This window comes from Trichoderma breve (genome assembly GCF_028502605.1).
Source record: "Trichoderma breve strain T069 chromosome 7 map unlocalized scaffold00007, whole genome shotgun sequence".
NCBI classification, from domain to species: Eukaryota; Fungi; Ascomycota; class Sordariomycetes; order Hypocreales; family Hypocreaceae; genus Trichoderma; species Trichoderma breve.
In genome coordinates this window covers 1,709,011-1,723,751 of record NW_026611593.1, presented here as the reverse complement: position 1 = coordinate 1,723,751, position 14,741 = coordinate 1,709,011, and the positions used below count along the sequence as shown (strand labels likewise).

General features: G+C 52.4%; 4 protein-coding genes across 4 annotated transcripts; 2 read left to right on the top strand and 2 right to left on the bottom strand.

The window, feature by feature from the left end:
• Nucleotides 1-5,654: 5,654 nt before the first annotated feature.
• Nucleotides 5,655-6,680, top strand: T069G_10731 (alpha/beta hydrolase fold domain-containing protein; the record flags this gene model as incomplete). The annotated part of the gene is made up of 1 exon (XM_056177941.1): nucleotides 5,655-6,680. One exon carries the CDS (start codon nucleotides 5,655-5,657, stop codon nucleotides 6,678-6,680), a length of 1,026 nt encoding a protein of 341 aa, XP_056024231.1.
• A 767-nt stretch (nucleotides 6,681-7,447) lies between these two features.
• Nucleotides 7,448-8,344, top strand: T069G_10730 (uncharacterized protein; the record flags this gene model as incomplete). The annotated part of the gene is made up of 1 exon (XM_056177940.1): nucleotides 7,448-8,344. The coding sequence occupies one exon, from the start codon at nucleotides 7,448-7,450 to the stop codon at nucleotides 8,342-8,344; it is 897 nt and encodes a 298-aa protein (XP_056024230.1).
• Nucleotides 8,345-8,549: 205 nt separating this feature from the next.
• T069G_10729 (uncharacterized protein) lies at nucleotides 8,550-11,243 on the bottom strand (the record flags this gene model as incomplete). Its single annotated transcript, XM_056177939.1, has 3 exons — nucleotides 8,550-10,095; nucleotides 10,239-10,553; nucleotides 10,957-11,243. 3 exons carry the CDS (start codon nucleotides 11,241-11,243, stop codon nucleotides 8,550-8,552), a joined length of 2,148 nt encoding a protein of 715 aa, XP_056024229.1.
• Nucleotides 11,244-13,048: 1,805 nt separating this feature from the next.
• Nucleotides 13,049-14,287, bottom strand: T069G_10728 (short chain dehydrogenase domain-containing protein; the record flags this gene model as incomplete). The annotated part of the gene is made up of 4 exons (XM_056177938.1): nucleotides 13,049-13,451; nucleotides 13,525-13,701; nucleotides 13,767-13,900; nucleotides 13,961-14,287. The coding sequence occupies 4 exons, from the start codon at nucleotides 14,285-14,287 to the stop codon at nucleotides 13,049-13,051; spliced, it is 1,041 nt and encodes a 346-aa protein (XP_056024228.1).
• Nucleotides 14,288-14,741: the final 454 nt, after the last annotated feature.

Genomic DNA, 14,741 nt, shown 5'->3' with positions numbered 1-14,741 from the left:
GAAAAGCTGCACTTGGATGCTAGAGGCTAGGCGTTTCATCAGCGGCGCCGAGGGACATTGAGTGGCTCCCGAGCTCGCGATGCCACCACAGAGACAGACCCTGTCAAGCCCTGTCAAGCCACGATACACCCCCGCGAGGGAAAGAAAGAGAAGGCAGACATTTTGCTCTTCGCTTGCCAGGGCAAGACGTTGGGCATGGTTGGTTTCGGGGGTCTGGTCTGGACAAAAGTGGGATGGGACGATGGAGAGGCGAGACGCAGTCTTTGACCGGGACAAGGCGGGAGAATCCGCTCATACACCATGCTGCGTCCGAGGCCTAGTCAACACTTACGAGCACAAGTACTTGCATGTAAACACCATCTGTCGTTGCTGTGTGCGTGGGTACTGGTGGTAGAATGGCTTGCTTAGCGCCGAAGCCTTTCAGGTTTCAAGCGGCTTGGGAGGGATCTTTTGCCAAGCTGTCGTTGACATGTGTCTTTTTTTTTTCCTATGTTGTATTTATCTCTGTCCATCTCGGAGCCATGCCTACTGAAACACTGTAGATACCAATCCGTTGTTCAGCTTCAATTGAGTAGTGATAAGACAGAGTGGAGTGTTGTAGAGGTAAAGTATGGTTCTGACCATGTGCTCTATCTTGGCGATCCCCCTCCCGCCCACGAGAAAATACGAGCAGTGGCCCATCGTTAGGGGCAGAGAGACTCCTCGCGGGTTCTTCGCGGGCTCCTCTCAGGCTCCTCTCGGGGTCCTCTTCCCGGCGCGGCTCGCACGAGATTGTCTGATGGTGGATTCACTTTCGCATGGCCTCATCATGCTCGTACATGTAGGTACCTATTTACATGGATTGCCGCTCATGGGAGAGGACCGAAAGAGGGCATGAACCCGCCAGGCCTGGAGCGGACTAGCGCCGCGCCGCCAGCGGACCTGGATGGACAATCGGGAAAGCGCCCCAGTTTGAGGGTGGGCCCTGCGTCATGACCTGCCAAAAGGTACCTTGTCTGGCGTTCAGTGCTAATGTAAGGTATTTCTCAGGATGAGACAGCTTAGCAGATTGCTAGCAGTTACAGGTCTGACACAACGCTGTACGAGCATTTCCAAGAGAGCTGCGTCCAGCTGCATTGCATTGCATGTGCAAGCTGCGGTACCCGGAAGGATTCGCCGGGCGGGGCTTCTCTTTCAGCTTCTATGAAACCACAGGTACTGCGAGGTATATTGGGTGGTATCGCACTCTAACTGTATGCAGGTACCCTACTAGAACGAAGCCACACCTACAGAAACGGGCACCAGATGGCAAACACAAGCCCTGTCGAACGAGATAAGAGGCAACAATAAAAGTCCGCTCTCGTACGAATGAATAAATGAACAGCAACCTGGAAAGGAGGAAGGGCTCCAAAGACATGGGGGAGGCTGTGCATGGCATGGCTGTGATTTATCCGGGACAGGGAGCCCCTTCGGTCAGACTGAGAGCCAGCGCAAGCTAATCTCTGCGATCGTCACCATTTGGGACGCTTACGGCAGCTGTCAACGGATGTGGTGGTGTGCAATTGCTGTATGCAGATTGTCATCGGGCCGGCTGTGCTTCGATTGGCCAGATCCCTCACGATGTCGATGCGACGTTGACGAGAAGATGCGCAGATACAAAGTACATGTAAGCAGCCAGTTTACCGATCAAATGTTTCTGGGGAAAGTTTACCAGTGCGCTGGGAAATACGATGTTGGACGTACCTACCTTATGCTAGTACCTGTATCTCCCAGCGGAGATAGCGGCGTCTGTTGTTGGTTTTATTGCCGTTCGTCTATTATACATTGCAGATTCGGTAGAAAAGGGTGTGGTTGTTGGTTGGTACAACATCTCTTGCAGTACTTTATCTCGACGACACGTTCTATTCAGCTGGAGCCAACACCTGCTCCCGTCCCCGTCAAAGCCATCGGTACCTTAGTAGCTCTGCCGATCAGCAATTGAAAACGGCCAAGATCTGCGCGAGATGGACAATTGATATACGACAAAGATCTTACGCGTATGTGCACCTACGAAATATCGATACACAACCTCGAAATCAATTTGCCAGATCATCGTGGTAAAATATATGTGGTAGAAGCGTTGCCCGCAAGAAGTGGCCCTCTTGGCTCCTGTGGCTGCGAATTATTGTCGAGCCATCGCCTTAGTTCTCCGCCGGCGGCGTCAGTCCCTTCGATAAAAGCTTGCGGGCGGGAGGGCCGCTACGATCTCCCGCAGATCAATCGGATCGTGACATTCTCGAGTCAGTTGATTGAGAAAGCTTAAAAAGAAGCAAACTGTAATTGAACGATGCACAAAAAAAACGTGAATCACGACACTCGCTGAAGTTTTCGCCGTGGATGGGCGGAATAACGCTTCTGATGCTGCCTTGGCAATTCCAGGCCTCAGCTCTGCTGAAGGATTCCTCTCTGCTAAATGCCTGCGTGCAAGGTTCTGTACCTGCCTGGGTGCACGGTAATACAGGTAAGCACCGGCCAACAACTCAGGTACCTCCATGTACCTCTGGGTGCCACTAGGCGTCCTTAGTGCTTCTACGATACGACAGCGCCTCAGGGTGTGGCGCCTTACTAAGGCTCAGGCGGTCCAGGGTATCCCGGATGGCTTGGCCCCTCACTCTTTCAACGCAAGCGCAAAAGAGGCGAACGACATGTCGTCAATCGAAACCCTGCTTCGACGACGTCTCTTAGTGCCTGCGCCCAGCTTTTTGCCGGTGTCTAGATTGGGCAAGTTGGCCGTACTTGTAAGCACCAGAGCAAGCCGTCGCCTGCTTTTGGCCTCACTGTGGCCAGTACTAACAACGCTTGGAGAAGGGACAGCGTGAGGGGCAGGCCGGTAGATGCCCGAGGGGAGAAGAGGGAAGCCTCTCTCTCAGTCGACCTGCTCGCTCGCTCAGCAGTTCAGGTTATCTGATGGTGCAAGATTTCACAGATGCGTGTCATGCATGGATCCAACGCTGATCCCTCTGCGGAACGGGACAGACCAAATACATATTCGATCGGCGCTTCACGGAGAAGACGAGATGGATATAAGTTCGCATGGACGCCCTCGAGCCGGTCAAACGCTTCCATCTGCTGCTCTGCCACCTCGACGCTCTTTTAATATTCGTCTAGCTGTGCGCCCACACAATAGCCCCAATTCCACAGAAGCCCTCAACCGCCACTCCCGCTCAACCGCGAGGCTCTCCATTCTCGGCTCCCGCGTCCTTTTGAACTCCGAGTGTCGGCCTCTATATGCTAGTTCCAAAGGCGAGGAAAAGGAGTCAGAGCTACAGACGCCAAACTCTTATCAAGGGCCTCCAGCCCATTAAATGCCCCCCGTGGCGCTGCGTCCGCGGTGCAAAGTCCAAAGGTGCCGTGAGAGCCGTCTTGTCCCAGAATGCTGGCCCTGACGGGTTTGCCGGCTCTGCCGTGGGGAATGAACCTGGCCATGCTGTTAATGAATTGGCAGTGGGTAAGTAATGGGTCGGTTAAATCCTCAATCCACTTCCGTCGCATGTTCTTTTTATTTTTTTGCGATGCCTGGATAAGCGCGCTGCCAAGTGGTGGCGCATAAACAGGCATAAATATTAAATCTTAACCTTGTGAAGAAAAGAAGAATAGAAGGAAACCCTAAACCAGCATGGAGAGGTTTCATCTGGGTGAGACGTACGTCATGCTACCATTTAACATGTCTTTGATAGCAGTCATGCGCACACAAAATGTTCATCTCGAGCACCATGGTCGTCGCCTTTGACCGAGAGGAAAGAGAAAACACCCATTCATTCTCCTCTCTTTTCTCTTTCCTCTCTGCTCTCTCTCCTGTCTTCTCTCCTCACCGCGAGTTGCGTTCCGCGGCTTGCATTAATAGCTAGTCAGGAGAGATTGCGTAACGAGGAGCTAGAAAGCAATAGTTTGTCTCTTTCATCTCATCATTCCTCAGCTTTCACCCACAGCTGGTAGGATGATTTCCTCTTTCATGGCCGCAGATTGAAGCTTTCAAGAGAAGTGACGGGTCCGGCGCTGTCAAAGCCCCAGAAAGCCCCCCGTCAGCTCTTGATCCATTGGACGGCATAGCCTACGGGAGGAGGCGAGAAGGTCACTGAACTGACGCCAAGACGCTAGAAGGCATAGAAGAGCAGTCTGCTGGATGGGACCCGGAGGGCCAGCCTTCTCAGCTCCTGCGGTGAGGACGGTAAACTCGGCCGGGAGACGGCGTAGGACACGAGTTGATTGGACAAGGCCGGTCTACATGGCTGACCAAACCACCATATTCTGGGGTGCTGACAAGACCTCATCCGTCCAGACGGAGTATTGAGAGAAAACTAACCGAGAAAAAACGTGGCACGCGGGAATGGGGCTTCGTATATAGGCTGGTTTTGATACTATGATATCAATGGATCAGTATTCGTACTAGAAGCAGCAGGGCCTATGGCTAGCACGGATCCGTTGCTTCGCTGAACGAGCCGCAACGGGCAAGGCGGACAGTAGCGGTTGAAAAACGTGGTCATGGTAATACGGCACGAGATGGAATCAATATTTCCGGATATAGAGGTGGATAAGGTCTAATGCCTGGCTGCGAACTGAGTTGCCCGTCGACATATACGGAGAAGAGTTAGCGAGTAAAGGGCATGGCAACGACATTCCGGCTGCAGAGCTCGCTCGTCGCATGTCACAGACTAGGAGATGCCGCAGGGCTTCCAGGGTTCATGCGCTCCAGCATGGGAGCAGAGCTCTCGTATCATTGCTGCTGCTGTTGGCTCATCGTCTGCAGCTGGTTTTACGTTATGGAGGTTGTCTGCCCCCTTGCGGTTGCAGCCGGCGAAAGGATCTGTGTTGCCGGTATATTATTCAAGTTGCATCGAGGTGCCGTCTGCACGCAAACTGTTCCCTCCGCCTGGTTTAGCCAAGCCCTCAAGCAGCGAATCAAGGACCAACAGCGTCTCGTGCCGAGCGGAGGGGCACGCAATAGGAAAATTAACCGCAGGTATCGTGTCGGGGTGCTGCAGGTACCGCCCCAGGTATTGTCCCCCGTACCTCGATGGTACCGCGCACTAAGATTGCGGTGGCTGCACTTCGGCTGGCGCTGCCGCGGAGAAGGGGGGATGCTAGCCATGTCGAGGTAATTAAATGCAGACAACCTGAGCCAAGTACATGCCGCTAATGGGGGGCATTAATTGCTGCTTCTCCATATTCGCAGCCCGTTTTGCTGTTGGTAAGAAATAATGGAGATTGCTGGGCAGACCGGTCTGTCGCCCGTTTGCCTTTGTTGGCCGCCGTGCTGCGCGCAGCATTACAAAGACGAGCAGCTGTTGCTCGCTGAAGGGTACTTGGTGAGTACCTCGTCCCGGCGGTGCTCGCTACAATTGCGGTACCTGTGGGTGCTCCCAAGATGGATTGAATTCGTCAAGCCTCATCAAGCCTCGTCGAAGCCCTGTCCGATTCCACGAACCTTTCCAATGTTCTCCGCTTGCCACGCGCAATCGCCAGCCCTCCCCTGGCTTTGGAGCTGGCAATGGCTTGTTTTAAAGGCCTCTTGTCCCCCTCCCGTTTTGTTTCCTTTTCTGCATTGAGTCTGCGTCGAGAATAACTTCTCTCCCAGGTCAAGAACCAACCAGACTCTCTCTCTTTCTGCCCTCTCCTCCCTCCTCCCCCAAGCCATCATGAAGTTCTCTACTCTCGCCTCTGGCCTGCTCTCGGCCGCCGGCCTGGCTTTTGCCCAGGAGGCTGCCACCGGCACCATCTCCAAGGGCCCGTTCCCCTTCGACCTCAACGGCTCCAATTTCACATACCCCTGGCCCGTCAACGTCTTCACCTTCACCAGCCAGCAGCAGAAGCTGCAGATGGCCTACATGGACATCAAGCCCACGTGCGCCCCCAACGGCGAGACGGCGGTGCTGCTCCACGGCAAGAACTTCTGCGGCCCTACCTGGAACTCCACCATCATCGCCCTCGCCGGCGCCGGATACCGCGTCATTGCGCCGGACCAGGTCGGCTGGTGCAAGAGCTCCAAGCCCGACAACTACCAGTTCAGCCTCAACCAGCTGGCCTGGAACACCCGCGGCCTCCTCAACACGCTGGGAATCGGCAACATCACCCTGATCGGCCACTCTGTCGGCGGCATGCTCAGCACCCGCTTCGCCCTGCAGTACCCGAGCACCATCGACCGCCTGGTCCTGGTCGACCCCGTCGGCCTGGAGGACTACGTCGAGAAGGGCGTTCCCTACGTCTCCGTCGACGACGACATCGCCGCCGAGGCCGCCCAGACCTTTGACGCCCTCAAGGCCTACGAGCAGCAGATCTACTACGTCGGCCAGTGGGACGACTCGTACACCATCTGGGTCACCATGCTCAACAACGTCTACTTCGGCTCCAAGCGCACCCAGTTCCTCAAGAACCAGGGCCAGATCGTCGACATGGTGCTGACCTCGTCCCAAGCCCACTACTTTGGCGACATTGTCTCCAAGACTCTGCTCATCGTCGGTGACCAGGACAAGGTCGCCATCGGCGGCAACTGGTCTCCCCCGGAGGTTGCCGCCAAGCTCGGCCACTTCAACGTCCTGGGTCCTCAGGTCTGCGCCGAGATCCCCGACTGCACTCTGTACCAGTTCCCCACCCTGGGCCACGCTCCTCAGATCTCTGCTCCCTCCAACTTTACCAAGGTTGTCCTTGACTGGTTGAAGGAGTAAATTGGGACCTCCCTGGTTTAGCTAGAATACAACGAAGAGAGGGGGCTGAATAGAGGGAAACGGAGAGGGTGTCTGTCATGGAACGAAAGCATTGTTTTTGTCTTGTATATATATCATTGCCTGATGGTTTACTGTTTTAGTGTTTGTTTGTTTTTTGCATATTACACACCCTTTTAGTATCGAGCTGTGTATATCCAGGCGATTGACGAGATAAAGAGGCGAGGCCCACATGGGCGATATGAATGCATATAATTTCTTTGAAGCTACCTAATTTTGGAATTGCACGTGAATGTTTGAGGCTTGTTATGTTCTTAGCCATGTGCTCATTATTCACTTTCTGCTACTATAGCTATATTAGTCTAGTACGTCCTACTACAGCTTCATTCTTTCTAGTATCTCCTACTATAGCTATTTTTATCTAGTATTTACTACTATAATTATATTCGTCCAGTATTCGGTATTATTTGCGACACGGGATGCTGGATAGCAAATTCGGGATTTTGAACAGGCGTTCCCTTATCCAAGTGTTGCTCGTGAACCAAGCTCTTTGTAGTCCAACACTGAACAGCCGCACAACTCAAAGCACCCATCTACCCTGCAACCAACTCTTTCAACACCGTTCAACGTCTTTGTTCACAACTTCTACCAACTAAACGTACAAACTATCAAAGAATATAAGTATAGAAATATAGAAATATAAATATACTAAACACACTCATAAATCAAACTCACCATGAATCCAATCCAAACCGCCGGGCGATCTCACCATGTCCCTCCTCATCCATCTCACCCCGCTCCTCATCCTCATCCTCCTCTACCGCCTCTGCCCAGCGCACTTCCCGCCATCGCCAACAACTTCCAGGCTCTTCATCCTCTACACGCTCATCTGCAATCTTCTCGCGCACCGCACCTCGCCCTGGCCTCTCATACAGAACCTCGTCTTGCTTATCCTCGCGCATTTCCTTCTCGCGGCGATATATTTCCTGCACTACCTCGCCAAGTTCGCATGTTATGCGAAAGAGAAGCTTTTGCCGGCTTATGCAGAGGTTGCGGAGAGTGTTCAGTTGAGTGTACGGAATATAGCTGCTCATATTCATGGAATTCACTTCGATGAACTCTCCCGGACCAAGGTCTCAGACAAGGATGAGAATAAAAACCAGTTCGCTGATGAGCTCGAGATCGACTCCAAGCCTAAGCCTTACAAGTCTTTAGATACCTTGTCTGACCCAGTTGACGACGCAACTGCTAATACTCCGCCCGAGGAAATAATACAACCTCGACAAAGTTGGACATCTTCTGTTTTCGTTTTCATTCAGGCAACATATCTCCGTCTACATGAGTTTCTGCAACTTTCCGTACTATACATACTACACTTCTACAGCATGTGCTTACCATACGTCGACGTCGTTATATCACTCTATGACCAAGTAGGGTTGACTTTATTCATCACACGTATCCGCCTTATCCTCCTCATCAAGCGTAGTCTTGAGCCATTCTGCCGGATGTTCTCCAACTTCATAGCCGTCAGCAATTTATGCACCCCCGCCATCGCCATCTTCGCCCTGCACTTCATCCTTTGGTCAATATTGCTGTCCTTTGGCGAGCTGTATGTTCTGTTTGTGTGCTTACTATGCATATTTTGGATGCTCTCTTGGTTGAGTTAAGAACACTAGAAACAGGCTAGAAAATACATAGATAGATAGAAATAGTTAAATCAATTCTCATAATGTGATCCTGTATCCTTATGTTACGCCGGATTATGCCCTTTTCAATCCATATTCGTACATGTCCCAAGTTTCTTGACCAGCAAAGAATAAGAAAAATCCACTAACAATTCCCAGCGCCAGGCTCAGCAAGTCATGTCACCAATCAACTTGTAATTCTTCTCACCCACAGGCCAGTAACCTCGAATTCCGCATCCTTCTCCTGGCGCTTGTAAGCCCTATGCAGCTTCAGGCCCAGGTCATACTCTTCGTGTTGAATCTCGGCCAGCTCTTGTTTCAGCCCCTCTACTTTTTGCTTCTCGACCTCCCTCTTTCGGAGCACTTCTGCGCTGGCCATCAGGTTATCTCGCGGCATCAGCTCTGTCATTTGTTGGATACTTTTGTTGATGTTGACTCTACGATGAGCCAGTGCCGAGAGAGAGGCATTTAGTTGCGCAATCCTATCATCGGGTGCTGATGCCAACTCCGGAGGTGCGGGTGGAAGCGGCTTGGCAGTAGACAGAATGGAGCTTCGGCTAGTGGACTCCGTATTGCTGCCGGCTCGGGTGCGGCGCGGTTCATTTAGAGATACCTCGCTCGACACTGCCATCTGGTTATCGGTTCCATATGGGCTGGACATGTATGCCCTCTGCTTAGGGATCGTTATAGGAGTATGGGCATTGTCCCGCTTCGCAAATGGACCTGGACGGCTCATCATCGAAGTAGCAACCGGTGCGTTTGCGGGCATCTGCTCCACAGCAGCCTGCGGAGGAGTCCCTGCGTTCGATGTAGCGTAAGTGGTGACACTGAAGCGTGATGGAGGTTGCATCCACGCCTCATCAGTATTAGAGCGTTTTGGGGGAGCTTCGTGGAACCCAGTGACGGCTGCGGCCGAGGCTCTTCGAGGAGGTGGATTGATGTAGGCCGGGCTTGAACTTGACAGGTTGGACGGCGCCGAAGGTTGGGCTTGGTGAGTTTGCGGCGGCTTCCTCTTGATGATCCTAGGCCCGGTAGGAGTCAAATCTTGGACGGCAGGTGACTGTGATCGAGCTGATGGTATGGATAGCGGAGTCGGGTAGTCATGATTAGGCGGCGTAGGAAGCGCATTATCATCGGTATTAGCATTGGTATTGCGCGACGCAACCTTGTTTGCTGCTGGTGTTATGTTTAGTGGCTTTGGAGCCAACGAGGACGGAAGAAGCTCGCGGTCGGTGGCTGCTTGCTGGCGCGGAGGTGTTTCCAATGCAGTGCCAGACTGAATAGGTGGCAGGGGAGCTGATATGTTTCGAAGGCCATTTGGGGTGCGGCTTGCACGCTTGCTGCTTCTCCGTGGGATGTGAATGGGCGGCGCCTCACCTTGCCTTGGTCGATCGGCCAGATTCTCTGTTGGCTCCGACTTGCCCTTGGTGAGAAAGCGAAATCGCTGGGCAACAGCTGAAGTGTCAGTGGGAACCCTTATGCGCATCTTGGTACTCCGCGGTAATGCGCCTTGTTGCAATGGGGCTGGCACGTCCTCGAGGCTTCTTGGATTCTCAAAAGATGTATCGTACAAGGCCGGAGCGGGCTGGTAGGCAGTGTATTGATGTACGGGAACGGGAACTTGGCTCATTTGGCGCTGCTGTGTCGTAAAAGATTGTGTGGGTTGCTGCCCTCTAAAAGGATACTCTCGAGGGAAGTCGGCGTCATCGTCGTCCAGGGGAGAGACAGGTGCGCTACGCGGCAATCCTTTGTTAGTACCAGTATTGAACAATATTGAAACACGGTTGAAACCCAGAAAGGCCCGAGTTCTTTGTTCAATGGAAATAGTTGAACGGATGCGTAATTCCAAGCGCCAACATTGATACAAAGCACTTACTTATTCTTGAAAGCGCCAAGTTCCGGCGAGCTGGGAGGCGAAATTTGGTCGAGCGCTGGAAGGCGCCGCCTCGAATATGTCGAAGCCAGCTTGAAATTGGAGGCCGGGGACGAAGAGTATCCGTCTCCGTCGCTAGTAGAGGTAGATTCCGAATCGGTCACGATCTGAAGTTCGGGATATGGATATGCTGGTGTGCAATCCTTCGAGTCTTGTCGCACTCGCAATAATCGTCTAGGGTTCCTCGGTGGCGGCTCAAAGGCGATGCGCGACGATGCGTCTGCAAAATCAGCAGGATCGTGATCGTCTGTCGGAAATCTGGAACTGGGGAAAAGATGTTCACGTCAGCCGCAAGCCGTTTGTTGGCTATTTCAAACAAATGAACAGAGCAATAGGCAATAGGCAATAGGCAGTGGGCAGTGCAGATAGCGTGAGCCGGCGGGTTGTAGTAGCAGCATCATGCGACCAACCAACGGTGATGGGGAAATAGTCCGATGCACGATTGGCCTCCAGCTTGTTTTTTCCCCTTTGTTTCCTTGTTTGACGCGCATTCGCCCAAGGCTGTGCCCTTCACCAACGAACCGGCATGTGCTCTCGGGCGAATGACAGCATCAAAACAAAGTGGCGACGCAGCACACAAGGTAGGATAGGATAACAATCTGCATGACGCAGCCACGGCCAGACAAGCCAATTCCAGTCGTAACTCGGGAGATGTACGTACATTCCAATTCCCTCAGTTGATGTTGATGCAGCGGCGAATAATGGTAGTATCTGCTTATCGTGCACTATCTCCGGCCTCGGTGGTCTCTGCGGTTTCTGGTGATTGTAAAGCCTGGAGTTGAAGCTGGAGACGGCGATGCCCAGAGCATTGGCAGGGCTGTAGCTGTACTCGTACAGATAAATCTCTGGCTTGTCTGTGCTGGGGCCGTCTTTAAGCTGGTGCCGGATGGAGGGCCGGTGCAGCCTGTCGAGACCCGCTGTGGCAGAGGTTCGGGGGCGGTCCCACATGGTATGGCTGATTGATGGCTGATTGACTGGGCGCTGTATTTTTGGGTGCACGGCTTTTCCAGGGGATCAAATGCGCCGCAGGACCTTTAGCGGGGGGGGACCGCGGTGCTTTAGTGCCCGTGGGAGCTGCCACAGGCGCACTGGTTGCAGGCAGCTGGTGCTCGTTCGCAGCGTTTTGTGTCAGACAGGTCTCAGCTCCTGTTTAGCCGTGCATCCGTTCTCAACGTGCAGGAATGTGTGACTGGCACGTCTCGTGAGCACCGAGAATCCGGAGATCGGGCTGAAAAGAATCTCGCTCGGAGTGGACAGAGAAAAAAAAAAGACTGTGCGGACGGGATGACAGTTGAGATGGAGGAAATTAAAGTTCGATGGCAGGCAAGGTGCGTGTCAGACGCGATGCAGTTGAAATGAGGCTGCTCTTTACTTGACACAGAAAGAGGCTGCTAAGGCGGTACAGCTGACCTTCCTCTTCTCTCACCAGATCGGCAGTCCTCTTCCATTCTTCTAACAGCCAGGGAGACCTTTTAGTCTGGACACCTCAGTTTATATGTCCGACTAAACTGCCGCCGTCATCATTCATCACCAGACGGACAGACAGACGCCGTGATCTGCAGCTTGTGGGTAGAAACAGACCCAAATATGATGCACGAGAGTGGCATCTCTAGCGGCAGCGTTCGTCCACCAACCAATTGACGCGCTGATGGCAGCTCGAGGACTAAGGAGGCCCCACGCTCGACATTGTCACAGATGCGTTTCGGCGCCAATTGAGTGGCTGCTGGCACCAAAGTGACATTTAGCCAAAGGGACACTGCATCGAATGTAACCATGAACGGCGCACAAAGTAAAGAATTGCGAGCGCGAGTGTTGGTGTAGATGCGGTTGAAACGGCGACACTGGACTGGACGGCTCGATGTGGGGGCTCCCTATTTTCTCGAATCCTTGAAGTTATTGCACCTCCAATCAGATATCGCAAGCGGGCTGCTTAAGAAACATGAAACATCTGTCCGATAGACTATCTCAGGGGGCCAACAGAACAGGCCATTATCTGCTCTGGTCTTACGACGGCTGGTCTGAATTGAAGACCTTGTTGCTCTACGTACTTGAGCAGATGAAGAGTACGGAGTAGATCAGAGCGTGTTAATAGAGGTAAGATACATGTAGTATTGATCGTCTATGACTTACATCGTCACTATTGAAATGCTTCTTGACATCATCTAATCCAAACACCGAGTCAGAGTATCACGGCGTCATCTCCCCACTGTATGGGGCCTGGAGCACAGATCGGTGCCCCGGAAGAAATCTTACTCGCCTCTATTCTTAGTGCCATTTCCCATCTTGTCTTTTGAAAATGACGGCGTCTGTTTCATGCCCTAGTGCCTTACATCAGACGCAAGGGGGGTCCCAGTCGAAATCACCCATCGATTTTGAACATTCGGCCTCGAGTTTCCAGAAGGAGAGACAGATCCGGTCGAACAATAGATGATCCTATTGGTAGATGCTAATAACTAATAAGAAGGATAACGATCGAATCAGGACTAACTTTCACCAATGAGAGAGATCTGATGGCCGGTTGTCCATTTTTCGATATATTCTGTTGTGACGACGGACAAACAGTCTCATACTATCTTCCGTTAAGGATGACATGAGATTTTGACATGGCACTAATACTGGCAGCAAAGTGGCCAAGTGGCTTTATATACATGTAATTACATATACCGTGTGTGTATCAATCTTGGCTCGTACAAAACTAAAGGTATTTCAAACCTGTCTGTGATTAGGTGCATCTCCCGTTCAGCTCTTGATGACTATTTCCAATCCACCAAAACCGTGTCCCCTTCTTCAATGTGCGCTGCCTTCAAGCCGTATTCCCACACTTCCTTTCTCTTCGCCTCATCTTTCGCCTCTTTTGCAACCAGCAGGTCCGTTGACGTGCCGTCCAAATGCAACACCTCGCCGCGGTGAGCCTCAATCTCGAAGCAAGCCCTAATGGCGTCCGCAGCGCTCTTCCACGGAGTCCTGATGACACCATTGGGCTTCACTCGCACGCTAATCTCGGTGACGACGGGCAGCACGAGCTTCATGACGACGAAGCTGATGAGGAAGCCTGCTCTGCGGGCGATGCCGGTGGGCATGCCGCCCGGGTCCAAGTCGATGACGGAGATGTTGCTCAGTTTGGGGTCCTTGGCTATGCGACTTGCTAATTCCTCGCTGTAAGAGTATTGTCAGTGGCGGACTCTTTGAAAACCGGAATAAAATAAAAAGAAGAAAGGATGCTTCTCACCACAACATTATGGCGCACAGCTTACTGGCGCCGTACCGGCGGAAGCCTGAGTTGGTCGTCGGGTCTTCTTCTGGTCTGCTCCATTCACCTTTGGCCAGGGCATCTACGCCTGGATACAGAGTTGGGTATCTGGGATCCTTGTATGCGCTCGTCACATCATTGCGCTTGTCTTCTATGCTGCGAGGGGATTCAGCTTCGGGACTCCTTCGCTATGCTCTTTTGATAATATGTTTTATACTTACTTATGGGCCCAGCTGCCAACAAGGAGAATACGGCCCTCTTCCGTATCCATGCTCTGGAGGAGGAGCAGCGACAGGAGCAGATTGGACAAATAGTTAACTTGCCATGACATTTCGAAACCATCCTTGCTCATGGCCTGGAACACCCCATGTCAATAAACCGACTATCGCAGGGTCGGCAGCATAGGTGAACTTACAATGCCCGCGTGGTCTTGATATCCGGCATTCAAAATCAGGGCCCGGATCCTAGGCAAATCACCCTTGGCCACCTTGTCATTGATGTCCGTGGCCACCTTTCTGACATCTGCTATTGAACCCAGGTCGACATCAACCGTCTCATGCTTGTGATTTGCCGGAGCCCGAGCCAGGGCCGCGTTGAGCTTCGTCGCAGTCGCGGCCTTTCGCACAGCATACACACCGGTGTAGTTCGAGGCCAGGTCTGGAGTGCTGAGGATATTCTGCACGATGGCGGAGCCAAGTCCGCCGTTGGCCCCTGTGACGATGATGGTCCCCTTTGACCCCATGTTTTCGTTCTTCTTCGCAGCTTTTTTGAAGCTGAACTTACAAAGACCGTCCTTCTGCCAGAGAGAGATGTTTCTTCCTCGGCCTTATTGATTGAAGTAGGAGGAGAAAAGAAATGATTCCAGAATCCGGATTACCAACTAAAAAGAGGAGCGCAGCAGCGGGCACCAAAGAGATTCTTGCGGATCCGTTTCCGCCGGCGCAACTATTGCAACATGGATGCACGTCTATGCACACCGAGAGGATATGCCAAATATAGCATAGCATGTCAACCACAGCCAGATAAGCCCACCTCATCTAAGCGCATGTACGATACGAGGACGTGCTGTCAGTAGGTCTCGGGCACGCCTTGTATCGGCGGGCGAGGCTACTGGAAGAGGAAATAATCACGAAGTTTGGGGAGTGGAGTTTGAGCTTCAAACGTGCGCCAACTCCGTAAATATACATCAGTACTCT